Source organism: Paramormyrops kingsleyae, chromosome 12 (genome assembly GCF_048594095.1).
Source record: "Paramormyrops kingsleyae isolate MSU_618 chromosome 12, PKINGS_0.4, whole genome shotgun sequence".
In the NCBI taxonomy this organism is placed as follows: domain Eukaryota; kingdom Metazoa; phylum Chordata; class Actinopteri; order Osteoglossiformes; family Mormyridae; genus Paramormyrops; species Paramormyrops kingsleyae.
The window spans coordinates 22504391-22530475 of NC_132808.1; the positions used below are offsets into that span (position 1 = coordinate 22504391).

Genomic DNA, 26085 nt, shown 5'->3' on the forward strand with positions numbered 1-26085 from the left:
TATATTGCCTATAATTTGAAAGTACATGACTTAGCATAAAGAGGCGGGAAATGCTTTAAAATATGTTCGGCATCTAAAAAAAGTAGGAAAGTCTGAGAGTGGCTTTAATCACACCAATGCCGTCACTGAACTTCTTAAAAAGACAGACGTCTGTAGCTTTATTTATATATTCAAAGAATATTCATCTATAGCTTATATACTGTACACACACACACACACACACTCACACACATATTTAAAAGATATCAACCTTGACATTATAACCACCACATAAAAAGTGTAAGTAATTTTGATATATGTAGTGTTTCTTTGTATATATGGTTTTCTGTAATGTATGGCTTTTTCCTGCAGAGACTGGATTGCAGTGTTCCTATCCAGGGTATTGCTGGTTTTTAAATTCTACATTCTGATTGCCTCTCCATTGCGTTTCAGCCTGTCAGTCATAGGCGCTTGGGTTGGAATTTGTGCAAAGTTCACTTCTTTCCAAACTCGCCATTAGGGCCTATTATTTTAGCTCCGGGAGGATCGGACATTCTGCCCGGCTTGTGATAAGGCTCCCATCTCCGCCTGGGTTCTGTCACAGCCCGGTCGTCCGGATGAAGCGCCCCCCACTTGTCTGAGCCCTGCCTCCCGATGAGGGAGAAGATAAGCGGGTCGGGCCCCTGATCTTCGGGGCCCCACGGCGAGCGTCTTGCTCAATAAGCCAGATGCAAACGATCCCTTAAAGCAATACAGACCCAGCATGATGGGGTGGTATTGCCCGTGTTGTGCTTGGCTATGTTTAGAGTAGCTCAATTTCATTTACTGTTTAAAATGGCTTTTTTCACCTCAGCATGGATTCTACTTAATCTCCAATCTGAAACAAGCAGGATTCTCTGGGTACACAATACCTTACCACCCACATTATAGAGAAAATAATTACAGCCAAGTAAAGGACTGTCTCAGAAAGCTTGCTACGGAATCCCACAAAGGTCAAACAACATCTAATGACATAGCTACACTGCATTAGTCTACATATATTGAAAACTACACATTTAAAATAAATATTTTTTTATTCTGTTATTGGCTTTTACATGTATAAAGCATACAGTATGTTACAGTTATCAAAAGTGGAAAATACTGGCGTTACATAAGTAACAAATGTAAAAATAAGTAATTCATCTTACTTTCCCTGAAAGTAAGAACATTATTTTCAGCATATGAAAATATCCATAAAAACACAGCTTAAGTCGTTTTAATTTATTCAACAGTACAAATGTATAAACCGTACACTTTCTGAAATCCCAAAAGCAAAAACACAAAAACACGTTCCTTCAGGACGTTCACTTAAGTGGAACTGTACATTACTTCATAGTCTCCGAGGAGTTGGACGGCGCGTCGAAGTTCTTGACAAACGAGCCTCTGGCTTCCCTTTTTAGCTGGTCGACAAGAAACGCCAACCGCCTGACAGTGGCGAAAATGTGTGCCAAGTGCTCTACTCAAAGTGAATGACGAGGGGGGAGGGTGGGAAAAAGTCAAGCGGTTTCTCACTTTCAAGCAAATACTCAAATGTCCGTAAGGCAGCAGTTAGTTAATCTGACCTCTTGGCCGGCCCTCTGAGTGGAAACACGCTGCACAGCTTTGGGAGGGACTGGGTCACAGTGCCGGCCAATAGGAGTCATTGTTTTCATGGCATCACCTGGATGCAGAGTTTCAGGTGTGGCCGAAATTCCCGCCCTCCTCTTGAAAATGCAGCATCGATGTGAGCAGAAATATGTCAAAAATCTTGTCTAAACTTAAAAATGTGATTGTTACTGTTAAAGAGTGGAATTTGATAGACTCAAACTCAAATGTATTCATTAATTCAGCTCCCAAGCCAAGATGCCGTGTCTCTGTTTTTTGCTAGCGGTTTTATGTATGCTGCGTTCATTGTGCGTCAAGTCAAGTGTTTCCAACATCCAAGCACCTGGCAAGTTCAGATTTAACCTCTGCCTTACTGCATTTAAGATCGTCAGACCCGAGAGGAATAGGGAATATGTACTGCATATCCAAAGTCCCTTGCTCATTATTTATATCTTGTTTTAATAAAACAGTACAAAACGGTCAGTTAATATAAATACAGTCTCAGACGTACTGCTCAGCCTCTCCTTCGTTCAGAATGGTCACTGAGCCGTCGCCGCTGTTCATTTCAATGTCTTTCTCAGCGCCATTTTCCGGAAGCGACGCCAGATCCTTAAAAACGTCGACATAGTGACCGAAACCGGGACCCCAGTTCAACAGATTGTCCCAGTTGAAGGCTCCGGTTGATTGGCCCAGTTTATGTGACAAGGTGTAATGGTCAGTCAGGGGCATGTGAGGGCTGCTGGGACCCCCCTCGGCACGGCGGCTGGAGTACCGCCGTTGCTTGAGCCGGCCGCCATATTCCTCGTCATCTGCGTCCGACTCGTTGACCTGGGAGAGCTTGGGCATGCGGGAGCCATAGGCCACCGGCTTCTCCCGGTCGTACTCCATCTCGGAGCAGGTAAAGGAGTCGTGCGAGTCACTCTCGGAGGACGACTCCGGGGCGGGGATGCCGTCGGCAGGGTTCCGCACCCGTGATAGGGGCCTCCGACAGTCCTCCTCGGATGAGGAACGACCATGATCGGCGCTGCAGATGCTTGGGTTGCGAGGCCGGGGAGTGTTGAGTCGCTCAACCTCCTCGATGGAGAGCCCGACTGGAGGTCCTGTCTCCAGGGGGATCTGCTCGATGGGCTGCTTGAGGCGGCTACCTGGCCGAGAGCCGTGACCTGCCATTGTCTGGGGACTTTTGCTCCTACGGCCCAAGCGGGTGGCATAGTTGAACATGCCGGGTTGGCATGCTTCGGTGTGCAGATCCAGGGGGCTGCCTTCCCTCCGGGCGAGGCTCAACTCCCGGGCAGGGCTGTTGCGATAGAAGGACGATGGCTTGGTGAAGGGGGCCGGGCTATGGCGGGAGAGCGGGTTGGGTGTGGGGCAAGTGGAGTGGCTCAGAGGGGTAGAGCGCAGCGCCTGGGCATAGCTGGGTTGATAGGTGTAGCTGCTGGCCCCCAAGGGCAGAGGAGATTGCCTGGCAAACCCCAGTGGGCTGTGCCGCTGGATGGAGAACTTGGGCGTGTGGCTTCTGAATTGCTTGTAGTGCTGGATGATGTCCGCGTCGGATGGTGCAATACTGCTGGCATTATCGATATCGTAGTGCTCGATATCTGCCTCGGGGCCGACGCAGGGGGCACAGGGGGCGCTGGGCACTGTCTCGCTGCTGTGCGGGAGGTCTGTCTCATCATAGATCAGGTATGGGTTCTCCCTCTCGATGATGTCAGGCTTGGGGTTCCCCTCCGGCTGCTTGCGCACTGCCATGTCGTCCCCGTACGGTGGGATGTTGTCGGGATCGTCGAAGGCCACGTTCTCACTGCCCTTCTTCTTCTTCTCTTTGGGCTTCTTCTCCTCCTTCGGCACTTTCGTCTTGCGGCCCTTGCAGTGGTTGCAGAGGATGAGGCTAAGCACCACCAGAGCCAGTGCTGTGGCGCAGCTGCCCACAATGGCCGGGACGGCCCAAATGGGCAGGGTGAGGCCCTCTGCGGGTACAGGGCTGCACACAGAGCCCCCATTGCTGGTCATTCTGCAGGTGGATCCCTGGGGACAGCGCACCTCTAGGCAGGCCACCAGGGTCTCGCAAGTTTTGCCGGTATAGGGCTCGGTGCAGGTGCAGGTAAATCCGGAGCGGGGGCCCGGCTCGCAGCTGCCCCCGTTCTGGCAGGGGCTTGAGGAGCAGTCGCCTGGGGGCATGCACTGGTAGTCATACCACTGGTTGACGCACAGCAGGCCTTCCCAGCAGGGGTTGCTGGCACACACGTTGGGCCCCCTGCACCCGATCTTGACCGACGGGTGGCTCTTGGAGATGGTGACGGCGTGGTGCTCGCCGCTGAAGGGTAGGTACTCCCCATTGTATTTGATGTAGGCCAAGCAACCATCAAAACCTGAAAAGAAGCCAAGATACAAACATTGGCTGACTCAATACCAGGCCAAAGGAAAATCAGTCATTACCTGACCTGCCAGGGTACCCCTGCTTTATGCTGCCTGGGGTACACTCCAAGCCCCCCCAACCCCCCAACCCAAAGTGGTAGATGAATACATAGGGATGATGAATATATAGGGATAATAAAGATAAACAATTAAGGATAGAGGGATGGATTGCTTTTGGTCAGATATTGAATTTCTTAGTTTATGCAACTGCCAACTAGTAACTAAAGGGTAAATGGTAACTAATATGTATTAGGCAGGCTGTAATTCAGTTGGTAATCACTAATGAGTTATGCCTTTGCTTCTCTATGGGAAAACCTCTAAACCACTGTTAATAAACTTGTATGATGTCATTAACTGGAAACAGTCCACCTACCAGTAGTCGACTTCTGATGGGTGTGCCCAGGAGGTACCCCTCCCAGTGAGAGCGTCAGGACATCCATGCCCCCAAAATCCTGCGTGTGATGGAGGATCTCCTTCGGCTGTGAGTCGTCGGCCCGCAGGGAGGTGGCCGTCCCATTCTTCTGGAGGAGGAACGTGTGCCACTGGCCGTCGGCGACTGGCAGGTCCCCCAGGGTCCTCTCCACCTTCCCCCCCACGCCAGCATCAGAGATGTAGTGCAGATTTCCGTTCTTCAGCTGGGAGGGAGACAGAGAGGTCAGTGCATCACTCTGTGATCCCTGCTGCTCCTCAAATTCACAGAGGCACTTTGTACAACTTAATTTACTTGTTACGTCGTATGCCGAGTGTCAAATAAAGTTTTTTTGAAAAGCGTATATTTCATGAGCTTCTTATAAGAAGGGTATAATTTTTATTCATAGAGTGGAAAATATCTAATTTTGATTCCAATGCACATATGTTTTCATAAATCTGGTCACCTAGAAGCTTCCTGTAATGCTTATATTAATCAAGTTCCAGGTAAAAAAATTAATAGAAAAAGATTATAGGCAAGCTTTTCCCTTGACATCCTCAGCATGTGACCATTGTGATGTGTGAATGATACTGAAATAAATATAAACACAAAAGTACAGCGAAATAATTGTAGGAACAGCTGGAGCGAGAAGTTTCTTAAACCTTCCAGAAAACCTGGCAATGGAAAAAGCCTAACCCAAAGTTTGGAAGGGAATCTGGAAATCAAATTCCTGTTCGGCATCTTGTTGTGATGTTTATTAAGTAAGACATCGGATATGGCCCGTCACGTCGGAACAGTAGTGGTGTTTCTGGAGAAGGGTCAAATCCGGAAAAACAAAACCGGAGAGGGCTTTTGTGTCCCAGGGAAAGTGACCGGGGGAACAGTTAAGGAGATGAATGAGTTTTCAGGCGCTGGATGGAGGCCCAGGATCTGTCAGGGCCCTGGGTGCTGCGAAACGAGAGTGCTGAGGGAGGGTGATGGAGCGGCAGACCGGGTCAAGACGGCGGCCAATCACGAATGGCCCACCGCCTCCGGGCTTCACCTTCACTGTGGTGTAGTTGCTGCTCTCCTGGATGTGGAACAGCGTGCCGCTCCTGCTGCGGGTGCGGAAGCGGACTTCCAGGCTGCTCGGGGCGGCGGGGTCGCGCGCCGGTCCCTGAGGCCGGCGGCCCAGCAGCAGGTCACGTTTGTGGCTCTGGCTCATGGTGTAGTCCAGGCGGCCGCTCCCATCCAGGGACAGCGCTGTGTCCGCCGTCATATCTGGTGTGGAAGAGGCTCAGGGGTCAATGAAGGCAGACTCTCACACAGCCTGGGGTGTGGTGATTTTGCACGGTGTCTGGTTTCACACTACAGCTGTGCTTACTCTGATTAATCTACATTTACCATATGTCCTTTTCTTCCGTACTTGTCCTCCTTTTTGGGACCTAAAACTTGCCTGAACTGTCCTGGACTTTGTTTCATGCTGACATTTAATTTGTACAGTCAGAATATTTTCTGTACACATATTTGCATTGCACTGACACCTCTCTCCTGCCCCTAATGTCCTCTTTTTCAAAATCAAAATAAGGTGACCGTAGATAATCATCCCAAAAAGCCCCATGCTGTCAGAAGCTTGGTAGATAGCTGGATGACCGGGGCTTACATTTCTCACAGAGTTTCCCGCCGAATCCCTCTGTGCAGCGACACTGCTGCCAGGACCAGTGGTCCACGCAAGTGCCTCCGTGTCGGCAGGGACTGGCAGTGCAGGCTCCTTCCAGCCTGGGACATCTACAGGGATACAGACCACACCATTTCAGGCTATTCCCACGAATGAGGGCTGCCTACATTTAGATATGGATGGATGGAAATATATTGACGTTCACTATAAATGTACATTCCATGACTACTATGACAATTTGCTGAAATTTAAAGGAGCAAAATGACCATCCCGATGCACTAGGGGGGCCAGACCTGTCCAAGATCCCATGAGACACCAGGGCCTGGCTGGGTTCCAGGGGCCGCCCGTTGACGGCGAACTCCATGATGCAGCCAACAAAGTCGTGGGTGGCGACCTGACCCGGGCGCTGAAGGATGGGCTCGATAGACCGGACTCCGCCCACTGAGAGGCGATTCGGCTGCACGTCCAAGATCCTGCCAAGGCACGGGAGGGTCGCCGGGGGTCAATGCCTCTTATAACAACATGGTCCACTGACCGCAACCCCTCCGCAAATAAACTCCGGCGGGCTCGCTTCTTCTGCTATATCGCTCCGGGACCTCGACCCAACCTTCACGCGCCTAGCCTGGCACAGCCGCCTCTTACAATGTGATGATTTCACAGACCCGTGTGAGATGGATCGCGGTCTCTCCTGGTGCTCCTCTCACTCACCAGTCCGTGTGGACGGCAACGTTGCTGACGGCGCAGTACCCGGGCTCCTGGTTCTCGCCACAGAGGTCCACAGTCAGGGACGCTGCCTGAATGGCGTAGATGACATCACAGGCACAGTGAGACAATGTACACCTACAGTACTGTGACATCAGAGCCAGTCAATGAAGTTCATTTAAATTAAGCACACTGCTATTATGTAATCATTGTCGGAAATCGAGGGACATGGATTCAAAAGATTAACAAAGACTGCGAGCAGGGGTGAGTTTGAGTTCAGGGTCTACGAAAATGTTTCAAATAGCAGCTGTAAGTAATTTCCCAGTAAAAACGATAGCGTAAACCATCAGTTCCAAAGCTCTCCTATTTCCAAGGCCTCACCTGCTCAATCACCCTATTTCAGATGCAAACTCAAGCTGCTCCTTGAAAGCCTTGTGAAAAGCATGTTTCTAGGATTTACTTGACACATAATGGATCATTTTAAAGTGAAACCCTGGAGCGAAAACAGGCATGATGTGATGACCAGAAATATCCGGAATATCGGTAAAAAGGCGACTAAGTTGTTTTTTATTTTGTATCATTATCAATGATTTTTGCTGTGGCAAAAATAAAAATGTCCCACCTCAAATTCTAAAAATGTTCTGAGTAAAAAATATCACGGAAAAAGAAACTAAGGAGATTTTCAGTTACATCAAACATCTATATATGTATAATGTATTTAAGTGTTTACTAATCTAATAGTAACTGAAGACTGTGATGATTAAATTTGCAGTCAGCAGTACGTTAATGACCGTTTGACCGTACCATTATTCTCCACGGGCTATAAGAGGCAGTCGATAGCAGAAACGTGTTGAAAATGTCAAAACACGCCTCCATCCTTAGCATCTGTAAGAGTTCACCACCTCTTGCTCCTGTACAATCCCAAGCAGCAAAAAACTGATAAACGCACAAGCACGCGTGATTCAGCCCCAGTACATAGTGCCAAGTCCACACGTGCTCAGCTACGGAGACCTCAAGTCCGAGCCAAGTATGCAGATTCACGGCAAAAACAAAGCACTAAACGTGGCATCACCATGAAGTATGCTGTGAACTCAGGCCAAGGACGCGGGGAAAATGCCGAGACTCTTTCGTTATGGGACATCATGAAAACTGAGCAACATCAAAGCACACAAGTTTTGCTCAGAAATAAAGAATGCAATGGGGAGAAAAGGCAACGTTGAGAACTTCGTGACAAACCACTGAAGAGGCCAAGGCTAACAAACAATCCCAGTGTCTCCGGACCAACAGTTTGACGAAGCAGTGTAAGGGAGCAGCTGGTACACTTCCCGTTTTTGCTGATATCAAATGGTCTTTACATCCATCGAACAGGGGAAGTGAGTCTTTGTTTGGCCTCCAGCCAGGCAGCAGTATAAACACTGACACCGATAACGATATCAGGACAGTTTTATGCTATGAAATGTGCCCCCCCGCCATAGGTGGTACGATCTGACTCCAGTAGCTAAAATGATGCTGTGGGTCTGAACTAAGAATAGGAAGCGGGGGGGATTTTTTTGCAAATAAACAACCCTGTGGCTTACATTGTTTTCATGCTTGGCCAAATGAAAACACAGAACCAACGGATTTGACATTTGCCATATGCACCACGAGGCCTTCCGGGACAAACATGGTCACTGGGCTGGCTTCAAGAGTCTGTGGAGAGGGGCCGCGGGTAGACAATACAGAAAGGTGCAACAAGCTTATTATCTTTTGAATTCACCTTTCCAGCTTTGGGGGGTAATTTAATTGAATTGGCTGTGGTGTGGTGGGGGGCACAATCCCTGCCCTCTCTGCAGGTTCTGCACCCTGACAATTTAATGATTTTACCAGTTTCCTACCAAATCTCCCTGCACTGTAAAGAATGACAGATTTGGAGTCCTACCGGGGACTTGCACTATAAAATCCTTCACAAGCTTTTTACATTTTTTTTTCCAGCTCAGAAAACGACGGAAGGGAAGAACAAAGTCTGAGCAAAGAGCGAGGAATCTGGTCGAAGGACGAACCAGGAGCATTTCAAGCCTCTAACGCAAATCCAGACAGCCCGAGTTTTCAAACGTAATTATAAAGTATGAAAGCCACAAGCAAAACTACCAGTGTGGGCAATTTAATTACAAGTTTTGGGCTTCAAGCTCCTTTTCAAATGAAGTAGTGTATCTGATTCTGCACCCTGCTTCCAGAAAACCAAAAAATCCTAAGCATTTCAAAGAAGCCAGTGGGATTTCTACTGCGAACTGAAATCTAAAGGGACATTCTGTGCATGTAGGTATGCGCAACCTGAAATCCCATTACTGCATGAACTATCCCACTTAACATCTCAAAGCCTTGACACTTACAGAGGAATATGACAAATGTTACTAGTCTACCATTTAATAAGGTTGTCTCTCACAGCATTGTCTTGAATGTAGAGAAAAAGAGACATCGCTCACCATTCCAGCTCTTCTTGCGATGACTGTATGGAACTGTCCATCTGCAACACTTTTTGTGGTCCTTAGTTTATAGGTCCCACTTCCCAAGTTAAAGGAGAACTGCATCTGTCCTTCAAGAATTTCAAGAGCCAGAAACTCTGCTTTCTCTCCAGTCTGGTTGTCATGGTTGTAAAGGAGAAGGGCATTGCTCTTTATGGTGGCAAACTTAATGTAGATGTAGTTATTATTGGGATCCAAACTGGGAAACTCCATATATGACAGCTCCTCAAATCCATAGCTGTTCAGTTCACAGTGTTTTCCAAAGACACCTAGAAAAAAAATATATACTCTTTTATATAAAAATTTATATAACAATATACATTTAACTGGAGATGATTATTTTGAAAAATATGAGGAGTTTTTACATCACACCTGTGTACTACATGATTTCATGATGTATTGACCTATTATTATGATTTGATTATCATACATCATGATTCACATAAAATGGGAATAAATAAATAAAATATGGGCACGATTAATGATAGAATCTAAATATGATATGACCTCACATACACTCTAAGTGGTGGACACGTACCCGGTATCCATATCTTTCTCAAATCCCCTATTGGGCTACGATACAAGAGACATTCAAATAGCATCCTGCTGCCTTTTTATATACGTTTTGGGTCAGTATCTGAATCTATTCCTTTGGTACATGAAGGTAAATGTCGATATACTCCAGGCTTGCTAGGAGAGATCACTGTTGACACTAATGAGACAAGAGAGCCCTTCTGGAAAGGCCAGCACCGGCATGTTAGCTGAGTATTCACTTACCAAACGGGCAATGACAGTAATATCCGTCGAGGCCGTTCTGACAGGAGCCACCATTAAAACAAGGGTTACACTCACAGTAATTGATGGCAGACTCACACGTTTTGCCTGGGTTCACAAGACAACACATGCAAAGATGGATGAATCAGAGAAGAGGTAACCATGCAGCACACGGTAGGTGTCCAAAATTCATCAGGGCATTCGTTCCTGCCGCCATTCATGGGTCTAGCACAATTTTAAAGTCATAGGATTCTAAATCTTTCACCTTGTGAAATGGAGCGGATTCGTAGCTAACCTAACACATATATAAGCATTAAACACATGACTGCAGATCAGATAAATGATGTCTTTGACGGGATCTAGGAGACCCACAAAGCCAACCTGCGAAATGAAAACACAAGCGGGTTTCAAAGAATAACAGACAGCTCCCTTTGATAAAATATGGGAAAGGTGATGTGTGGCATGTCCAGATGGGATTGTGAGATCAACACACTCGATGGTTTATTTGTACTGAGTTTAGGCTCTGATTTTTGCCGCATAAAACAAACAACATAATGGCGAGACATTCCTCTTGGAAGCAGATTGGCAAAATGGGAAATGAGGGGTTCAGTAAAAGAGTGCACAAACTACTGTAAGTCGAAAGGTATATTTTGAAAGCAGGGCCATTCGTCTTTAGGGAGAGAGTAATGTCTTGTGGTCGTCTATAATGGTCGTGATACTGAAGGTCTATAATGACCTCAAGGTTTCACGCTGGAGTGAGCAGTATGTGGAGGGGGTTCATCTCAATAAAATACAACCAGCACCTGACTAAACAAGATTACTCAAATATAATAATTATTTCAAATCCATCTTTGCTGTCTCACTATAAAATAACACTGCCGTTAATCAACTCAGCACAATACATAAACATATGCAATTCAAAAATGAATCTAGGACTAATTAGTGAACTATTTTTATACTTATTAACTCTTTGTCAATTAATAACTGTGTTTAATAAACAAAAATGTATTACACCATGTTAGGACATGGGAGGGAGTATTTCATTTATGAAATACGAGACTGCTGAACTATTAATAAGCCCTTATTTGGGTTGTTTTTTGCATAATCTACAATAAATTAAAAGAAATACGACTAGCTGATACCTCCCAGTGCGTCAACCTGAGCATAAACCCTTTTTTGGCATTCTAACTGGTTTTCTGTGGTTGAAACTGTAATCATCTGGAAGCAAATATTTTCGTTGGACTAAAACAGGAGTTGTGTGCGAATACTAGGGTTCCTAACAGCTGTGCCTGCATTTCTTGCAAAGCCTACTGTAGCTCCATGCTAGGGAACCGAACCATACCTGTGAATCCAGACTTGCAGAGACAGTTGAACCCCCCGGGGAAGTTCTGGCAGAGCGCCCCATTCTTGCAGGGGTTGGACAGGCACTCGTTGACATCCCGTTCGCAGGCCATCCCGGTGAAGCCCTCTGGACAGGTGCAGGAGAAGCCACCCACCAGGTTGTGGCAGGTGCCGCCGTTGTGACAGGGGGCCGGTAGACACTCATTGATGTCTGCCTCACACAGAGCTCCCGTGTAACCCGCCAGGCAGCTACAGGCATACGGCTGCAGAGGCCGGTTTGACACCAGGATGGCAGGCATGCTTTCCTCGGTCTTCACCTCAGGCCCCACGCCGAGACGTCTTCTGCAGTTACCCCCGTTCTGACAAGGATTCTGGGTACAGGGTTCATCATCCACCACGTCAATCCGTGCACCGCTCTGCCGATGGAGAATGTCCTTGATGCTCTCAAAGAAAGTGGCGACCCCACTGGGATTCACATACTGCCCGTAGCCCCGTCTCACGGCGGCCATTAGAAAGGTTTGGTTGTTCAGCTCAAAGGCCCCATAGAGCTGAACGCCGGTGCCAAGTCCAGCCAGCTGTGAGTTAGCGATTCGAAGGAAGCTCAGGTAGTGATTGGTAAGGAAGTCCCTCACTCCCTGGACGTGGAGGCGGATCAGGATGCTGTTGTCGATTGTGGCATTGGTGAAGCCCGTGAAGAAAATTCGGATTTTGCTGTCAACAGCACCGTGGACCCCATCGTTGCTGCGCACGGAAAAGTCAAACGTACCGTCGGTGGAACGGGCATGGGAGTTGAGATCACAAGTTCCTGGAGTGATGCTGAAGAGGCTCGGCACGGTGGAGGTGAGGGAGCAGCGGAATGTGTCCTGCACATCTGGGTCCTGCGGTCTCACACTGCCTAGGGGCCCACCGGGGAACAGGTTACCAAAGTAATGGACGTAGATCTCCACCATTCGGGGCTCAGAGGGATTATCATTTTGGTCATTGATCTGAATGTGGAGTGTTCCCGTTGAGGACATCTGGGGAACACCTGAGTCTCGTATCACCACATTAAGGTAGAAGTCACTTATCTGCTCCCTGTCGATTTCCCTACTGGTTGTCAGTACTCCAGAAGAACTGAGACTAAAGTAGCTGGTGGCTGAGCTGCTGCTGAGCAAGCTGTATGTGAAGGGGCCCTGGTTGGGGGGCAGATCAGGGTCAATGGAGCTCAAGGTCATGACGGGTGTTCCTGCACGCTGGTTTTCCATCACCTGCCCTCTGGTTGTCACCAGGGTGGGACCGTTGTCATTGATGTCTTCTAAGGTCACGATCAGGGTGGCACTTCCAGTGGCAGATGGTGACCCCGTATCAATTGCCAGCAGGGTCAGATTGTAAACAGGTGTGGACTCCCTGTCTAGCTCAGCAGCCACTGAAACCTGACCCGTCTGAGGATTAATTGTAAAGGCATTGTTTTCATTATCGGTGGCTATGGAATAAGAGAACCTGCTCCAGCTGGGGACAGAGTCCGAATCTTCGGCGCTGACAAAAGTAACCAGACTGCCAGGCGAAAGCCCCTCGCTCACCTGAACGTCATACAGCTCCAATGAAAAGACAGGAGGGTCGTTGGCATCCAGAATAGTAATGTTCACAAAGACCTCATCAATATCTGCTCCTCTGATGCTCCCAGCGTTCTTTGCTAACACCCTTAGGGAGATCTTGTCCTCTTTCTCACGGTCCAGAGGGCCCGTGACGTATACCTGTCCTGTCTTCTTGTTAATGCCAAAGCCCTTCCTTCTGCTTCTCCCAAAAATGAGATAGTGGACCTCGCCATCCACCCCAAGGTCACGGTCACTTGCAAATACCTCACCCACAACTGTGCCCTTGGGGGCAGCCTCGGAGACCTCAAAGTAGTATTGCTTGGAGACGAATCGAGGCACGTATTCGTTGGCCCCGACCAGCTGAATGTTGACATTGGCAAAACTGCAGCGATCCTCATCCGGGACATTAAAGGCCTTGACTGTTAGGTGGTAAGTCTGCTTGGCCTCGTAATCCAGAAAGCCCTGTGTGGTAATGATGCCTGTGTTGGGATTGATGCCAAATAGGTCGCTGTCCGAGGACTGGATCACGTACGCTATGACGGCATTTGGCCCTGAGTCTCTGTCTGTTGCATTCATCCGCACCACAACGGTGCCACTGGGGACGTTCTCTTGTACGGTTGGAAAGTACTCATCCGGCTTGAAAATGGGAGGGTTATCGTTTATGTCGGTTACGTGGATTGTGACGGTGATGTAACCAGTCTTGGCAATCCAGCCTCCATCCGTGCCTGTTACTCTGAGTTCATGAGTTTGTTTTTCTTCGTAGTCTAATGACTGTGCCAGGGTCAAAACCCCTGTCTTACTGTTGAGAGCAAAGAGGCCTGCCTCATTGCCTGAGGTAATGTTATAGGTAATGAACCCATTCATCTCCTTGTCCTTATCCCTTGCTGAAAGCGTTCTAATGGCTGTGCCTATACTTAGGCTCTCTGGTACGGTGGCAGTGATGTGGTTCTGTGAGAATTCCGGTGTGTGGTGGTTCTCCTCTGTCACCGCAACCCGCACTGTGGTTTTTGACGACAGCGGAGGATTCCCTTTGTCTTTAGCCATAACTTCAATTATGAAAACTCTATTCATTTCCGGGGTAAGAGAGGTGGCCACAGTCAACCAGCCTGTATGTTTATCCAGACGAAACCTACTTGAGCTGTTCCCACCCGATATTAAATACTCAACTTCGGAGTTTAGCCCAAAATCTTTCTTGTCGACAGCCACAAGCCTAATAAGCTTCGTGCCCACTTTGACACTTTTTGTGACAGGGGTGAAATAGCTAGATGATTCGAATTGTGGTGGATTATCGTTGCTATCCACTACGTTTACGATGACAGTGGTTTCGCTCATGAGGGGTTTAGTCCCTCTGTCTGATGCAGTGACGATGAAACTGTGACGGTTGATGTTGACATTACTGTGTCCACTGGAGTTCTGATACCTTAACTGCTGCTTGATAAAGATCTCACCTGAGGTAGAGTTGATTCGGAAGAATTCTGACTGTGACCTTATGAAGTAAAATATCTGCCCGTTGAAGCCCTCATCTGGGTCTGTCGCTGAGACACGAGTGACAACAGACCCGACCTCAGTGAGCTCAGGGTAGTCAAGATAGTAAGACGGCCGACTGAAGCGGGGAGCATTGTCATTCACATCTGTTACAAATATCGTCACGTCTGTGCTAACAGTCCAGCCCAAATCATGGGCAGAGACCCTGACAATGTAGCGGTCTGTGTCTTCTCTGTTCAGGGGTCTGCTGATCGTTATATCACCCGTGTCGGGATTTATTACGAAGGGAAGACTCGTGTCCGTGATGGAATAGTGACTTATGGCATTAACGCCAGTATCCTCATCAGAGGTCGTGACCTGGGTCACGGTAAAGCCAATGGGGGCATTCTCAGACACCATGGTGCTGAAAATCTGGGAAAATCTGGGGGCATTGTCATTCACATCCAGGACACCAATCTGAACTCTCACAGATGTGCTTTTTGGTGGAATGCCACGGTCTGTTGCTTTGATTCTAAGTTCGTACTGTGCGACTTTCTCTCTGTCAAGGAGCCTCGTGGTTCGAATCTCGCCGGTTGCCCGGTTAATGCTGAAGCTATTGTCCTTGTTCCCGTCGATGATGGTGTACTCCAGCTGTCCATTGGGACCACTGTCCCGATCGATGGCCGACACCACGAGCACCCTCTGCGGAGGGAGGTTTTCTAAGATCTCGGCCTGGAATGGTTCCCGTCCGAAAGCAGGATGGTTGTCGTTGACATCTAGTACATTTATTTCCACATTTTTGTAGGACGAATAGGGAGGAAAGCCTTGGTCTCTGGCTTCAATCCAAAGCACATACTTCTGTATATTTTCATAATCGAGACCCTTCCTGATGGAAAGCTCTCCTGTTTGCTGGTCCACGTGAAATGCACCATCTAGGTTTCCACTGGCGATGTAGAATGATAACGCTCCTCCTCTGGGAGAGGAGCCGGAAACTGTGGTAACCAGAGTGTCCGTTGCTTGACTTTCAGGGAAGGTGAAGCTAGTCTGCTCCATCATGATGATCGGGAAGTCCGCCCCGGTCACAAATCTGACAGTCACTGTCGTGGTGTCGGCCTTGGGGGTGGCTCCGCCGTCCTTCACTCGGACAGTGAGGGTCACTTCCGAGCTGCCTGTTAGCTTCTCGTTGGCTGTGATGGCCCCCCTCACGGGGTCGATCTTGAACTTCTCTGAATTCCTGCCAGTTAAAGAGTAGTGAAGCTGAGCGTTGTGTCCGGCATCCTCATCCGTCACCGTCACTGCAAAGACCAGGGATCCTGTGCATGATAAAAAAAACATTGTAGGTTGTCAGTATGGAGCACGTAACTTCTCCCTGCATCTGAGCCATCTTCACATAAACATAGCATGCATAGAATTCTTCTTTAAAGTAACTCATTCTGTCTGCCAATACACACATATCTAAGTACACCTATAGACAAATGACTATACATATCTAATGCTGACTGTGATCCTTTTCAGTCGATTCCATTTTATCGGAATTGGACTGCACAATGTCCAGATGCAATTCAACATTCAAGAATGACCTCAGTGCCCTCATGACCGTCAGTAGAAAGCTACCAGAGTAAAAGACTACCTGCTGAGGTGGAGGCTGGGACGTGGGTAACGTAGGGGTGGTGGTGGAAGCGGGGAGGGTTGTCATTGACGTCCAACACCAACACCGACACCGTGGCAGAGCTAGACAGGCCCAGTGGCTGCCCGCCGTCGGATGCCACCACTAGCAGCTCGTAGCTAGCCCTGGTCTCCCGGTCCAGGAGAGAGCTGGTGATGATCTGCCCTGTAGCGGGGTTGATGGAAAACTGCCCATCTCCACCTGTGAGACTGTAACTAATGGACACATAAAATCATACCCATTAGCTAATTAACTGAATTGTATTTCGTAAACAAATTAATGTTTATTTACAAGTCTATTTAAAGCGCTCAATTAAAAATACAATTAGTACTTTCTCCATGACCCTGAGCAGGAAAAAGGGTTGAAAGATGGACAGATGAAGATATAGGCTTTTGATCACCCAGTAATGCCAATTATAACCTGCGGAGGGCACTGTTGGAAGCCATTATGAATTTGGAGGCTTACTTGCAACAGAACAAGACACATTGCTCTTATTGCATCTTTACATAGATCTAGCTTTTTTTAAGCAATCCATAAAAAAGTCTTTAAAGTTTATTTTAGTATATCACTGAGTTTGCATCTCAGTGGTTTGTTTTTATTCCAGCGCGCAGAGGCATTTAAACACAAATGTTCCTCTACTGTAGTTAAATACTGGACCGATCCCAGAATTCTTTACGACCGAAAAGTCATACTTTCGGGTTACAAAAAGAGTATCAGGTTTCAAGCTGTTTTTGCTGAATTTTCTACCAAAACGCAGAAGTAAACTTCTTCTGACTGACATACAGTATACTAATAGTGCACATGCCATTTTGACAAAGGTTTTTCCCCCACACTGCATCAGTAATTATAGGTATTAAATTAAATGCAACAAGACCCTACATACAAGCAGGTTTTGCTGCTAAATCACTCAAAAAAGCAAACAAGCATTTTTTAAACCTACTGACAATAGTACTTAATAACTGATATCCCTTTAACTTGTTTAAGGCCTAGTCAGTCCATGTTTGGTATGTCTAATTCTGTCACTACTGATTAGCATCCTCATTACTACAGTTACCATGCTGTTACTTTGTTTGGTGTGGTTGGGGGGAGGGGCATTTCTGACCAGGGACCCCCACCTTGTGTGCATGGTGCACACTAACCTGATCACGCCATTGAGGCCGGCATCTGCGTCGGAGCCGTTGACCAGCAGGACGTCGGTGCCAGTGGGTGCGTCCTCGGGCACTGAGGCGTGGAAGGAGGTGGCCGCAAACAGGGGCACGTTGTCGTTATCGTCATCCACCTGGACGACGACCGTGCCGGTGCCACTTAGCGCCGGAGAACCTGCGGATTTCAAAGGTGAAGAAACTGAGGAACGAGTAACTATTGTTTACCTCAATTACAATTACTGTGCAGCGGTTAGCATTGTCGCTTTACACCTCTGGGACCTGGGTTCGAATCTCTGTTCGTTTTTCCTGTTTGTGGAGTTTGCATGTTCTCCCCATGTTGTCTTGGGGTTTCCTTTAGGTACTTTGGTTTCCTCCTGTAGTCTTAAGACATGCTGAGATGAACCGGAGTTGCCAAATTGCCTGTATGTGGGAGTGAATGGTGTGTGAGCCCTGCAACGGGTTGGCACCTCATCCTGGGTTGTTCCCTGCCTTGTGCCCATAGGTTCCAGACCCCCCTGGCAACCCTGAATAGGACAAGCAGTTACAGAAAATGGATGGATGGATGGATGGACGACTACTGGCAATTACCAAAATTATCCATTATCAAGTATTAGCATATATTACCTTGGCACATCTAAGCTGTTTGTCCCCTTTAAATAAGTTCTGATGTTCTTTATTCAGTGTTTTGTGGATATCTACCCGTGGAGCAGGGAAGGAGAGTGGCGCTGTTTGAGTTACACGCTGCGATTCGAGTGTGCAGAGAAAGCCATTTTGAGTAAAAATCAAACTGTTTCTCCACTTCATGTGACACGGAAAAAAGAGAGAACGAACGAAAGAAAACTCTCACACGCTCAGTGGGGCTGGTTTTAAATCAGGAGCAGATGAGAAATAACAGCTTACCATAATAACAAAAAAACTCAGACATCTGCTCCATGTGTTACTTCAGAACACGGTTAAAATTCATTTGCACTTCATGTTGTCGCATGGCGATAGCATCAAACGCTTCGCCCCGCAAACGGTGGAGCACTAACATAACACGAGAAAAGAATAACGACTAAAAGTTGGCTGATCACTTTGCATAATCCCCCCCCCCCCTGCAAGATCCGAAAGGAAAAACGTGATTCAGGCTGGAGCGTTTCTGTTTCAGGTCCGGACCGAGGAAAAGTCTGAGCAGCTCCACAGTGATGGGATTTCCTGTGCCACACTGACCTTGGCGGCGTTAATTTATTAATTTCGATTGAAAAAGCATTAGCAGTGGGGCTATGACCTTGCTTTTCAGATTTTCCCCGTTTAGGCAGTATGATTGGGGGAGTTAGGTACAACTTTCCTGGTCGGGGGGGGGGGGGACGGAAACCTTTATTCTACTACATTTGCACATACGTCCAAGGCTGGATTGAAAGCATGTAAAGTTAATGAAATTCATTCTAAGTGCATAAACTAATCTTCTGAAATACATTCCTGCACAACAGAATATAAACACTCAGACACACAAACATTAAAAAAAAGAAAAAAAAAAGATTCAAGTCATGTCCAAAAATACCGATCCCTAAAACCACAGTCCTCAAAACTCCCTTCTGCGGAGTCGGGATGAATCATGATCTGCTCTCACAGCCATATTCCTTGCAAGGCTTGTCGTTTTCTGTGATGCTCTGCTCTTATGACAAAAGCAGGGTGGGGGCATTGAGGTGATTATGGTTCAAAGACAGTCAGCTGACTTACCCTGGTAGCTGGCAAAGTAATTAGGCAAATATTTGGTCCTACTGACGGAATTGTAAAGGGCCGCTCCCTGACAGTAATGCCCATTCACGGCATTTCATTCAAGATTTTCTCGTTTCCAGAGAGAAAAAAAAATACATGAAAGTAATATGAGGAAAATGGACTGTGGAAGACCGGAGGCTAACGTCTATGTGGAAAGCACATATAGACTACTTAGTCATGTGACCACTCTTAACGTCCATATCCCCAGAAAGGATAGGAAAGGCATGCAGTAAGGGGTACACTGCATGCAGGTAGAATTCGACAGCGTAAACGTGTCTGTTCGTCATTGCTGCGCGGTCGTGTTTCGTGCGAGGAGCTGCCTCGGTTCAGCAGTCCACAGACTGCAGGAGGACCGGCAATCCTCTTAATTTCAAATCGGTCCCCTTCAGGTACTCATATCTGATGCAGTTACAGTAATTGTTCTGAAGATGTAGAAGAGGCCAGCGTGTATATTTAGCTCACAGCTAGTTCTTCTATGCCCAGCTTATATCACGGCTCTTTAGCTTTTACAGTTACGTCCATTCCTGCTATCAGATTGTTGGATAATTGTCGTCTTTCAAAGAAACATCCCATAGTCTGAAGCAAAGTAATGCAAAGAAATTTCTGGCCTCAATCCAGACAATACATTTCAGATGGCTGTGATGTCATGACCTGTTTACTAACACAGAACAGGTGATGGTCACGCCATGGCAGCTCCAGCCAATGACATCGAGAGCCCCCAGGTGACCCCGCCCACCCCCCCCATCCTGCTCTGTCCACCTGCTTTTCCCCAGGGACTGGCCAGCCCAGTTCTGTGACCTCGAGGATTATGTCAGTGATTTGTAGGAATTCTTTCCCCCCTCTCTCTTGTCCCAGTACTGCTTATGTGAGTGCTTCAAAATCTTGCCGTTCTCTTCTAATTTGTTGACTTTCCCAGTTTGATGTTTGACGGAACCAGGAGATGAAGGGAAACTTCTCACATTCTGTAAATGTGTTTTAAAACTGTTGTATTGTCTTGTAATGACTCAGTGGACATACCTGTCATTATTAGGCAGTCATTTGGAGGGCAAATTTCCAAAGCTCAGTCCATTTTCTTTTGTTTATGAGATGAGACCCCCAATGACCTAAAGTCAGGCTTCCTCATCATGTGTTACAGGATTGGGACACAAAACTCCTCACATAATCCAACGCAGAACCTTCACTGAATTTCCAGGACTCAACAAGTCCTCAGAAATTTTCTTTAAAACGTATCCCATGGACAGAGCAAGTTTCTGAAATTTGATCTTTATAAGTTTACACAACACTCTATGCAGCAGTGATATGTGACACATTCAAGACATCGGTCCTGATCTGAGCAAATGAAGAGTGAAACTGGATGCCGTGTCTCATGCTTCCGATACCCCTACTATTAAAATTTATTATCCTAGCAGAATATTCAGACAAAATAAAGACAGCATTATTGAGCATTTTGGACATGAAACAAAATGTATCTTCTGATGGCTGTGATCAATGGTGGGGGGGTGGTTTTCATTGTGTCCACACAGTGCTCTCTGCTGGTGACAGGTGACACCATTGTGCCATGGAAAGACCGCGGGTGGAAATCTGTACAGCTGGCCTAGAGTCCCGGCTCCTGCCATGCACCACCGCGGTGGAAATGCTGTTTCCATATGTAGGCTACACTCCCAGAATGCCACGCTCCTACTACCCCAGCACATCTGGCTGCGCAGTACAATGTATCAATGAGAAGTAAACCAAGGGGGCTTTTCTTCTGAGTCTCTCCCATGTTCACTCCCCCCCCCCCACCCCCCAAAATCCAAGATCTGTAGTGACATTTCATCGTAGCCCCTGCGCTGTGCGGCTCTGCTCCGAATTCCACGGGGATGACGAGGCCTGGTTACAGCGAGCACATCTGGAGCGGGGGGGGGGGGGGGCGCCGCAGTCTTCACAGCATGCGCGTGTGTGTGCGTGTGCATGTATGTGTGAGCGATACCCTGGGGCAAGACCCTCAGCCTGCATAGGGATGGTAAACAAACCGTTTGGCTGTCTGGTAAACTACAATGAACTGATCAGTCTCATGGACTCACACGACCAGCGAGTGGTCAAATGTTTTGATTCCCCTTTTGTTTTCTTTTCCAGTTTTTGCCAAAAGGAAATAGCTCTCTTAAGTGCCTAAGCTGTATTCAACCTCCCCCCCCCCCTTTCCATTCAGAACCCCTTTAAAATGTGTGCAGGCAGCAAACTGCTTACACACAAACACACGTTTGCATTTCTGCCTTTGCTGGAACTACCCCATTGACTCTTGCCAATCGTGACAATCACTGAAGCAGCAAACGAACAATCAGCAAACAAACAGAAACAGCAAACAAAAACACACACGTGCACACTCAGGCATGCTCGCATTTACATAATCCAGCCAAAGGTCATCTTAGGGTACTTCAGGGGTCAACGGCCTGAGCTCCTTCTGTCGATATTCCAGTTTGCTTTCATTTATTTCAAAGGCACATACATCAATGCAGTTACTCATCCCTTTCCAGATAAACTGTATATGTTACAACAGGGGTTTTGTTTTGATTATGCACTGTTTTGCCAGCGCACATCAGCCATAATAGCAGACATGTACACAACAATTTCTCTGCCAGGAGCAGGGAAATGAATTTCAGGCCAGGAAATGTGCGCTTCCAGTCAACATAGAGAGCATTTTATGATGCGGCATTCCTATTCCTAAGGCTGGGATTACCCAAGAGGCCCACGCTAAAACCAGCCGGCCCATACTCGTGTCGATACGCTCCGGGCCAAGGGCCCACCCCCATGACAACCCTACACCTCCCTCGTTACCTTCCTCTCCAAAGCAGAACCACAGACTGATGTTATTTAGATAACAGTAGAAATACCCAGGTCAGCCACCTCGGCCTAAAAGTAAACAACAAAAAACGTTCTCCTCTGAGGTGACGGACCCCAAACGCTAATATTGCCCTTTCGTGACTCGCCTCCGCGTACCAGCAGTCGTTTAGATCCAATCCTCCTGCATTAGCATTTTCAGGTAACGCGTCTATCAGCAATCCACGGTGCGTAGCAAGCGAGCACCAAACAGTAGAAGCTATTAAAATTACAAGCTTGTGCCTACTTCCACCGCCACCCCACCCACCCCCCTACGCGATTCCCAGCATCACCTGAAACACACACACAGACCATTCTTTCTAAGCCAGACTGAAGCCCACACTGCAAAGCATAAACATATGGCGATGTCTAAGTGCCTAATTACTGCACATCGCTGAAGAGAAAATCACATTACATCTGAGCATCCCCAATATTCTGAGTGCTTGCGTGTGGGAGGGGGGAGGGGTACAGATATGTAATTACACTTGTAATTACTGTACCGGCATTTTTAAATTATACTAATCAAAAATGACCAAATTGCAGGCCATGCAAAGCATACCACCCAAATAATGAAGCAACTTTATATTATAGTGTGTGTTTTGGCCACTTATCACAATATATTTTTATATATAACAGAAAATGGGGGGTAACATCTCAATATTACCTCACCCCCGCCCCGCCTTTAAAGTCCAACTCTTTGCGCCCTTGTTTCTAAGGAACCGTGTGAGGTTCATTAGGACTCTAAGACTTCATTAGAACTTTAACGGGTCGACTTGGGGAGACAGATGTACTTCGGACCACCATCTGTACCTACAGCTTAAAGCCGGACCCTTAATAGCGGTTTATGAACTCTCAGTACACACCACTGCTTGAGGGCGCTGCCAATTACGCACATCATTACTCGCGGGAAAACAAGGCGGGATCGGGCGGAAATGGACATTTTTCCCCTGCGCTGTGGTCGTTGCTTTGCGACAAAGCCCCTTTTAATGTCGCCGTCAAACACGGCTGAATGGCCGGCGATGAGAGGCCCGGGGCCACCTCGGCTTGCCAAAGCTAATGAAACAAACAAAGATTTTCTCAGAGAAAATGAGCCAGTGCAGAACATGGAGGAACACGCCGGCGCGCAATTAAATTCTGAGCGACCTTCCCTGAGAAATGCAGACTCAACTCGATTCCTCCAAAAATGGTGGCCCTCGAAGGTCCACATGCGTAAAACGCCTTTCTCCTCTTCGCGGACAACCGAGCCTGAATGTTTCTGCATGTCCAGCTCATATATCAAGGGTCATTCTTTTTTTCTTTTTTTTTAGCCGGATGGAAAATCCCTTTCACTGAAAGTGAACTTAGTGCATCTGCACTCGTTGGACCCATGCAAGAACATTTCCCAGCGTTTTACCTAAGCGATTCACCTTCTTCTAGTGATATCTGACTCTTCCAAAACGTCAGGCTTTAAATGGCACGTTTTCCATGAGATCATTCGCTAAAACTGAACAGGCATTTGCAAAAAAACAAAAACAACAGTTTCTATACTTAAAGTAGAACCCACAACTTTCCTCCAAAAAACATAAAATAAAAACTCTGTGTGGGAATTACAAAATGTGACCTTAATAACAAGGGGAAAACTAAGACAAGTCTTTCGGTACCAGAATCCACAAAGGCATTTCCAGGTGATGTAGTGTCCTGAACTTCACAGGGGTCACACAGTAAGAGAGTGGGCATGTCAGGATTTAAAGCACATATTCTGGATCGAAGACAATACAAGACCCAGAGCCACATTCCCTCTTAAAAATCTTATTAGACACTTTAAAACTATTTACACTTCAGTGTTCCAGTGATTGTTAAGCTTTCCAAAAAGAAAAAAAAAGCATAGGAAAAAGGCCTAAAAAAACCACATCTTTGCTGTGCTCCTTGTAAGTCAATGCAAAATGCTACAGGTCTGTAAAAGTTCATTTGAGGAACGTGATATTTTGTTTGGCCAGTCCCTTCTTGTTGCTAGACCCGCTGGCTGGAAGTTTCAGAAACTGACTCTATTAAAAGTTTATCGTGGCAAATTTGGACAGTAATTTGGCAATGCCTGCTTGTGTTTGTTATTGCATTTTTCCCTGTTTTTTTTTTTTTAAACCTTTGTTTATCAAAATTTCATCGGTTTGGCATTAATTTGAATGCATTTCTTATACTAGCCATAAGTGAAGGGGGGAGGGGGCATTGGAAATGGTGGAAATAACCTCTGCAAGATGCTTTTTTAATAAACAGTACTGGTTACAGCTGAGAGCCAGGGAGTCAGAGGTAATGGTCAGGGAGTCAGAGCCGAAAGTCAAGGAGTCAGATAAGGGGTCATGGAGTCAGCGCTGAGAATCTGGAAATAAGAGCTAAGTGTCACTGAGTCAGAGCTGAGAGTCAGGGAGACAGAGTTAAGTGTCAGGGATTCAGAACTGAGTGTCAAGGAGTCGGAGATAAAGGTCATGGAGTCAGCGCTGAGAATCAGGAAATAAGAGCGAAGTATCAGGAGACAGAGCTGAGTGTCACTGAATCAGAGCTGAGAATCAGGAAGACAGAGCTGAGTGTCACTGAATCAGAGATAAGAGTCTGGGAATCAGAGCTAAGTGTCACTGAGTCAAAGCTGAAAGTTTGGGAGCCATAGGTAAGTGTCAGGGGGCATCTCTACAAGCCTCACTGCACCGCTTTGAAGATCCACTTTGCATGTACAGCCACCCAAGCTCTCTGTGGGCTAAGCTGCCATTGAGTAGAAGTGCAGAAGCAGAAACTTGAAAGGGGTGTTCTTCTCTATGGCCAGTAGCAGGATCCCCCCCCCCCCCCCCCACTCCTTAGCAATAGATCAGTAAAGTATGCTGTGAATTCCTGGCATATATATCAAAGTCCACTCATTACTCTAACAGCTATTCCTGTTGAGGTTATTATTAACCGTTCACCCATGCACCTTCCAACTGCTTATCCAGTAGAGGGCGACGGCGGGCCTGGAGTCTATCCCAGGCAGCACCGCTCGCAGGACAGGCTATTATTATAATAAGTACTATTATTGCTATCATCATCATCAAAGCTTTTTACAATAAAATCAAGGTGACATGTACAGTGTGGTGACTGTGTGCATTAACAGTGCTGACTAAACCACACTAACATAAATCACAATTGCTCAACAATGTAGGTCCTCTTTTACTGTCGTTTCCATGCCAATCAAGAGTCATTATCATCAAGACATCAACATGCTTATCAAGGACTTCAATCAATATCATTAATTCTCCTTATATGCTGACAGGACGCAACTGAAAGCTAGCTAAAGTAAATGGGAATACGCAGAGTATGCAGAAATGTGGCCGAGGTCGACAAAGGCTGTGACATCAGCAGCGAGGGGAAAACATCCAGTATCGGAGGTCCGCTACATGGCCACAAGAGCAATTAGCTAATCGCTTCAACATTTCTAAGGTGCGCTAGTCATCGCAGCCACATTTTTAATCGCTCTCGCATCACAGCTCAGCCTGGTAGGAAATTTACCGAACGGCGTAAACAAAGCAGTTTTTCACGCAGCTGCTCCATGGCGATCCAGGTCGACGGCCGCTGATTTACGCGGTGCTGGCAGACCGACAGTCCAAAACACTTCCCCACCTTTATCCAAAAAATCGGCTCCCAAAACAACTGTTTCAAATAACGGAGTGGATCCACCAAACACGCATCACGCAAATTGCAAACATGTCTAGGCTCCTCTTTCGAAGGGGACCGGCTGGCTACGACAGAGGCAGTTAAGGAGACGGGGCCCTGCCTCACGTATTTCAAACACATCCTGTCGTCTCGTTACACGGCCGGCACAGATGACTTCCATTCTGTGACGCCGGCATCGTCGTGCACACGAGGCACAGCTGTGTGTCCATGCAACCAATAAATAAAACACCAGCAATGATGACGGTGGGGACCCCAAAAGTTTCTCCAGAAGCTGTAAGGGAGACGTTTTTAATAAAATATACAGCTTTTGACTGGCTTCTTGGACTCAATACCCCCTGTGACATAGTATTCCAGATGGCCAAGTTTCCCAAACATGCTGCCCAAAAAATAAAAATAAAATTTTGGGATGGCCCTTACTTTAACGATGTCAAGAGACGCACAATGGTTTATGGGAAAAAGGGGGAATGTTATCCAAGAAAAAAGATCAAATTCGATTGAAACAAACCGAGCTGGCTCTAGCAAAAAGGACATTACAGCCTTTAAGGTCTC

At 47.0% G+C, this 26085-nt stretch overlaps 1 protein-coding gene across 1 annotated transcript in view; it reads right to left on the reverse strand.

Annotated features, from left to right (window-relative positions):
* Positions 1-1033: 1033 nt before the first annotated feature.
* The window catches only part of fat4 (FAT atypical cadherin 4), a 78903-nt gene continuing 53851 nt past the window's right edge, over positions 1034-26085 (reverse strand). Inside the window, exons 7-17 of the mRNA XM_023795854.2 lie at positions 17245-17425; positions 16070-16320; positions 11403-15752; positions 10064-10168; positions 9248-9555; positions 6792-6877; positions 6377-6556; positions 6069-6193; positions 5469-5686; positions 4391-4652; positions 1034-3971 (exon numbers count right to left, since the gene is read on the reverse strand). Of these exons, the coding sequence (XP_023651622.2) occupies positions 2104-3971; positions 4391-4652; positions 5469-5686; positions 6069-6193; positions 6377-6556; positions 6792-6877; positions 9248-9555; positions 10064-10168; positions 11403-15752; positions 16070-16320; positions 17245-17425 (7934 nt within the window). The 3' untranslated portion in view covers positions 1034-2103. The remainder of the gene's footprint in view (positions 3972-4390; positions 4653-5468; positions 5687-6068; positions 6194-6376; positions 6557-6791; positions 6878-9247; positions 9556-10063; positions 10169-11402; positions 15753-16069; positions 16321-17244; positions 17426-26085) is intronic.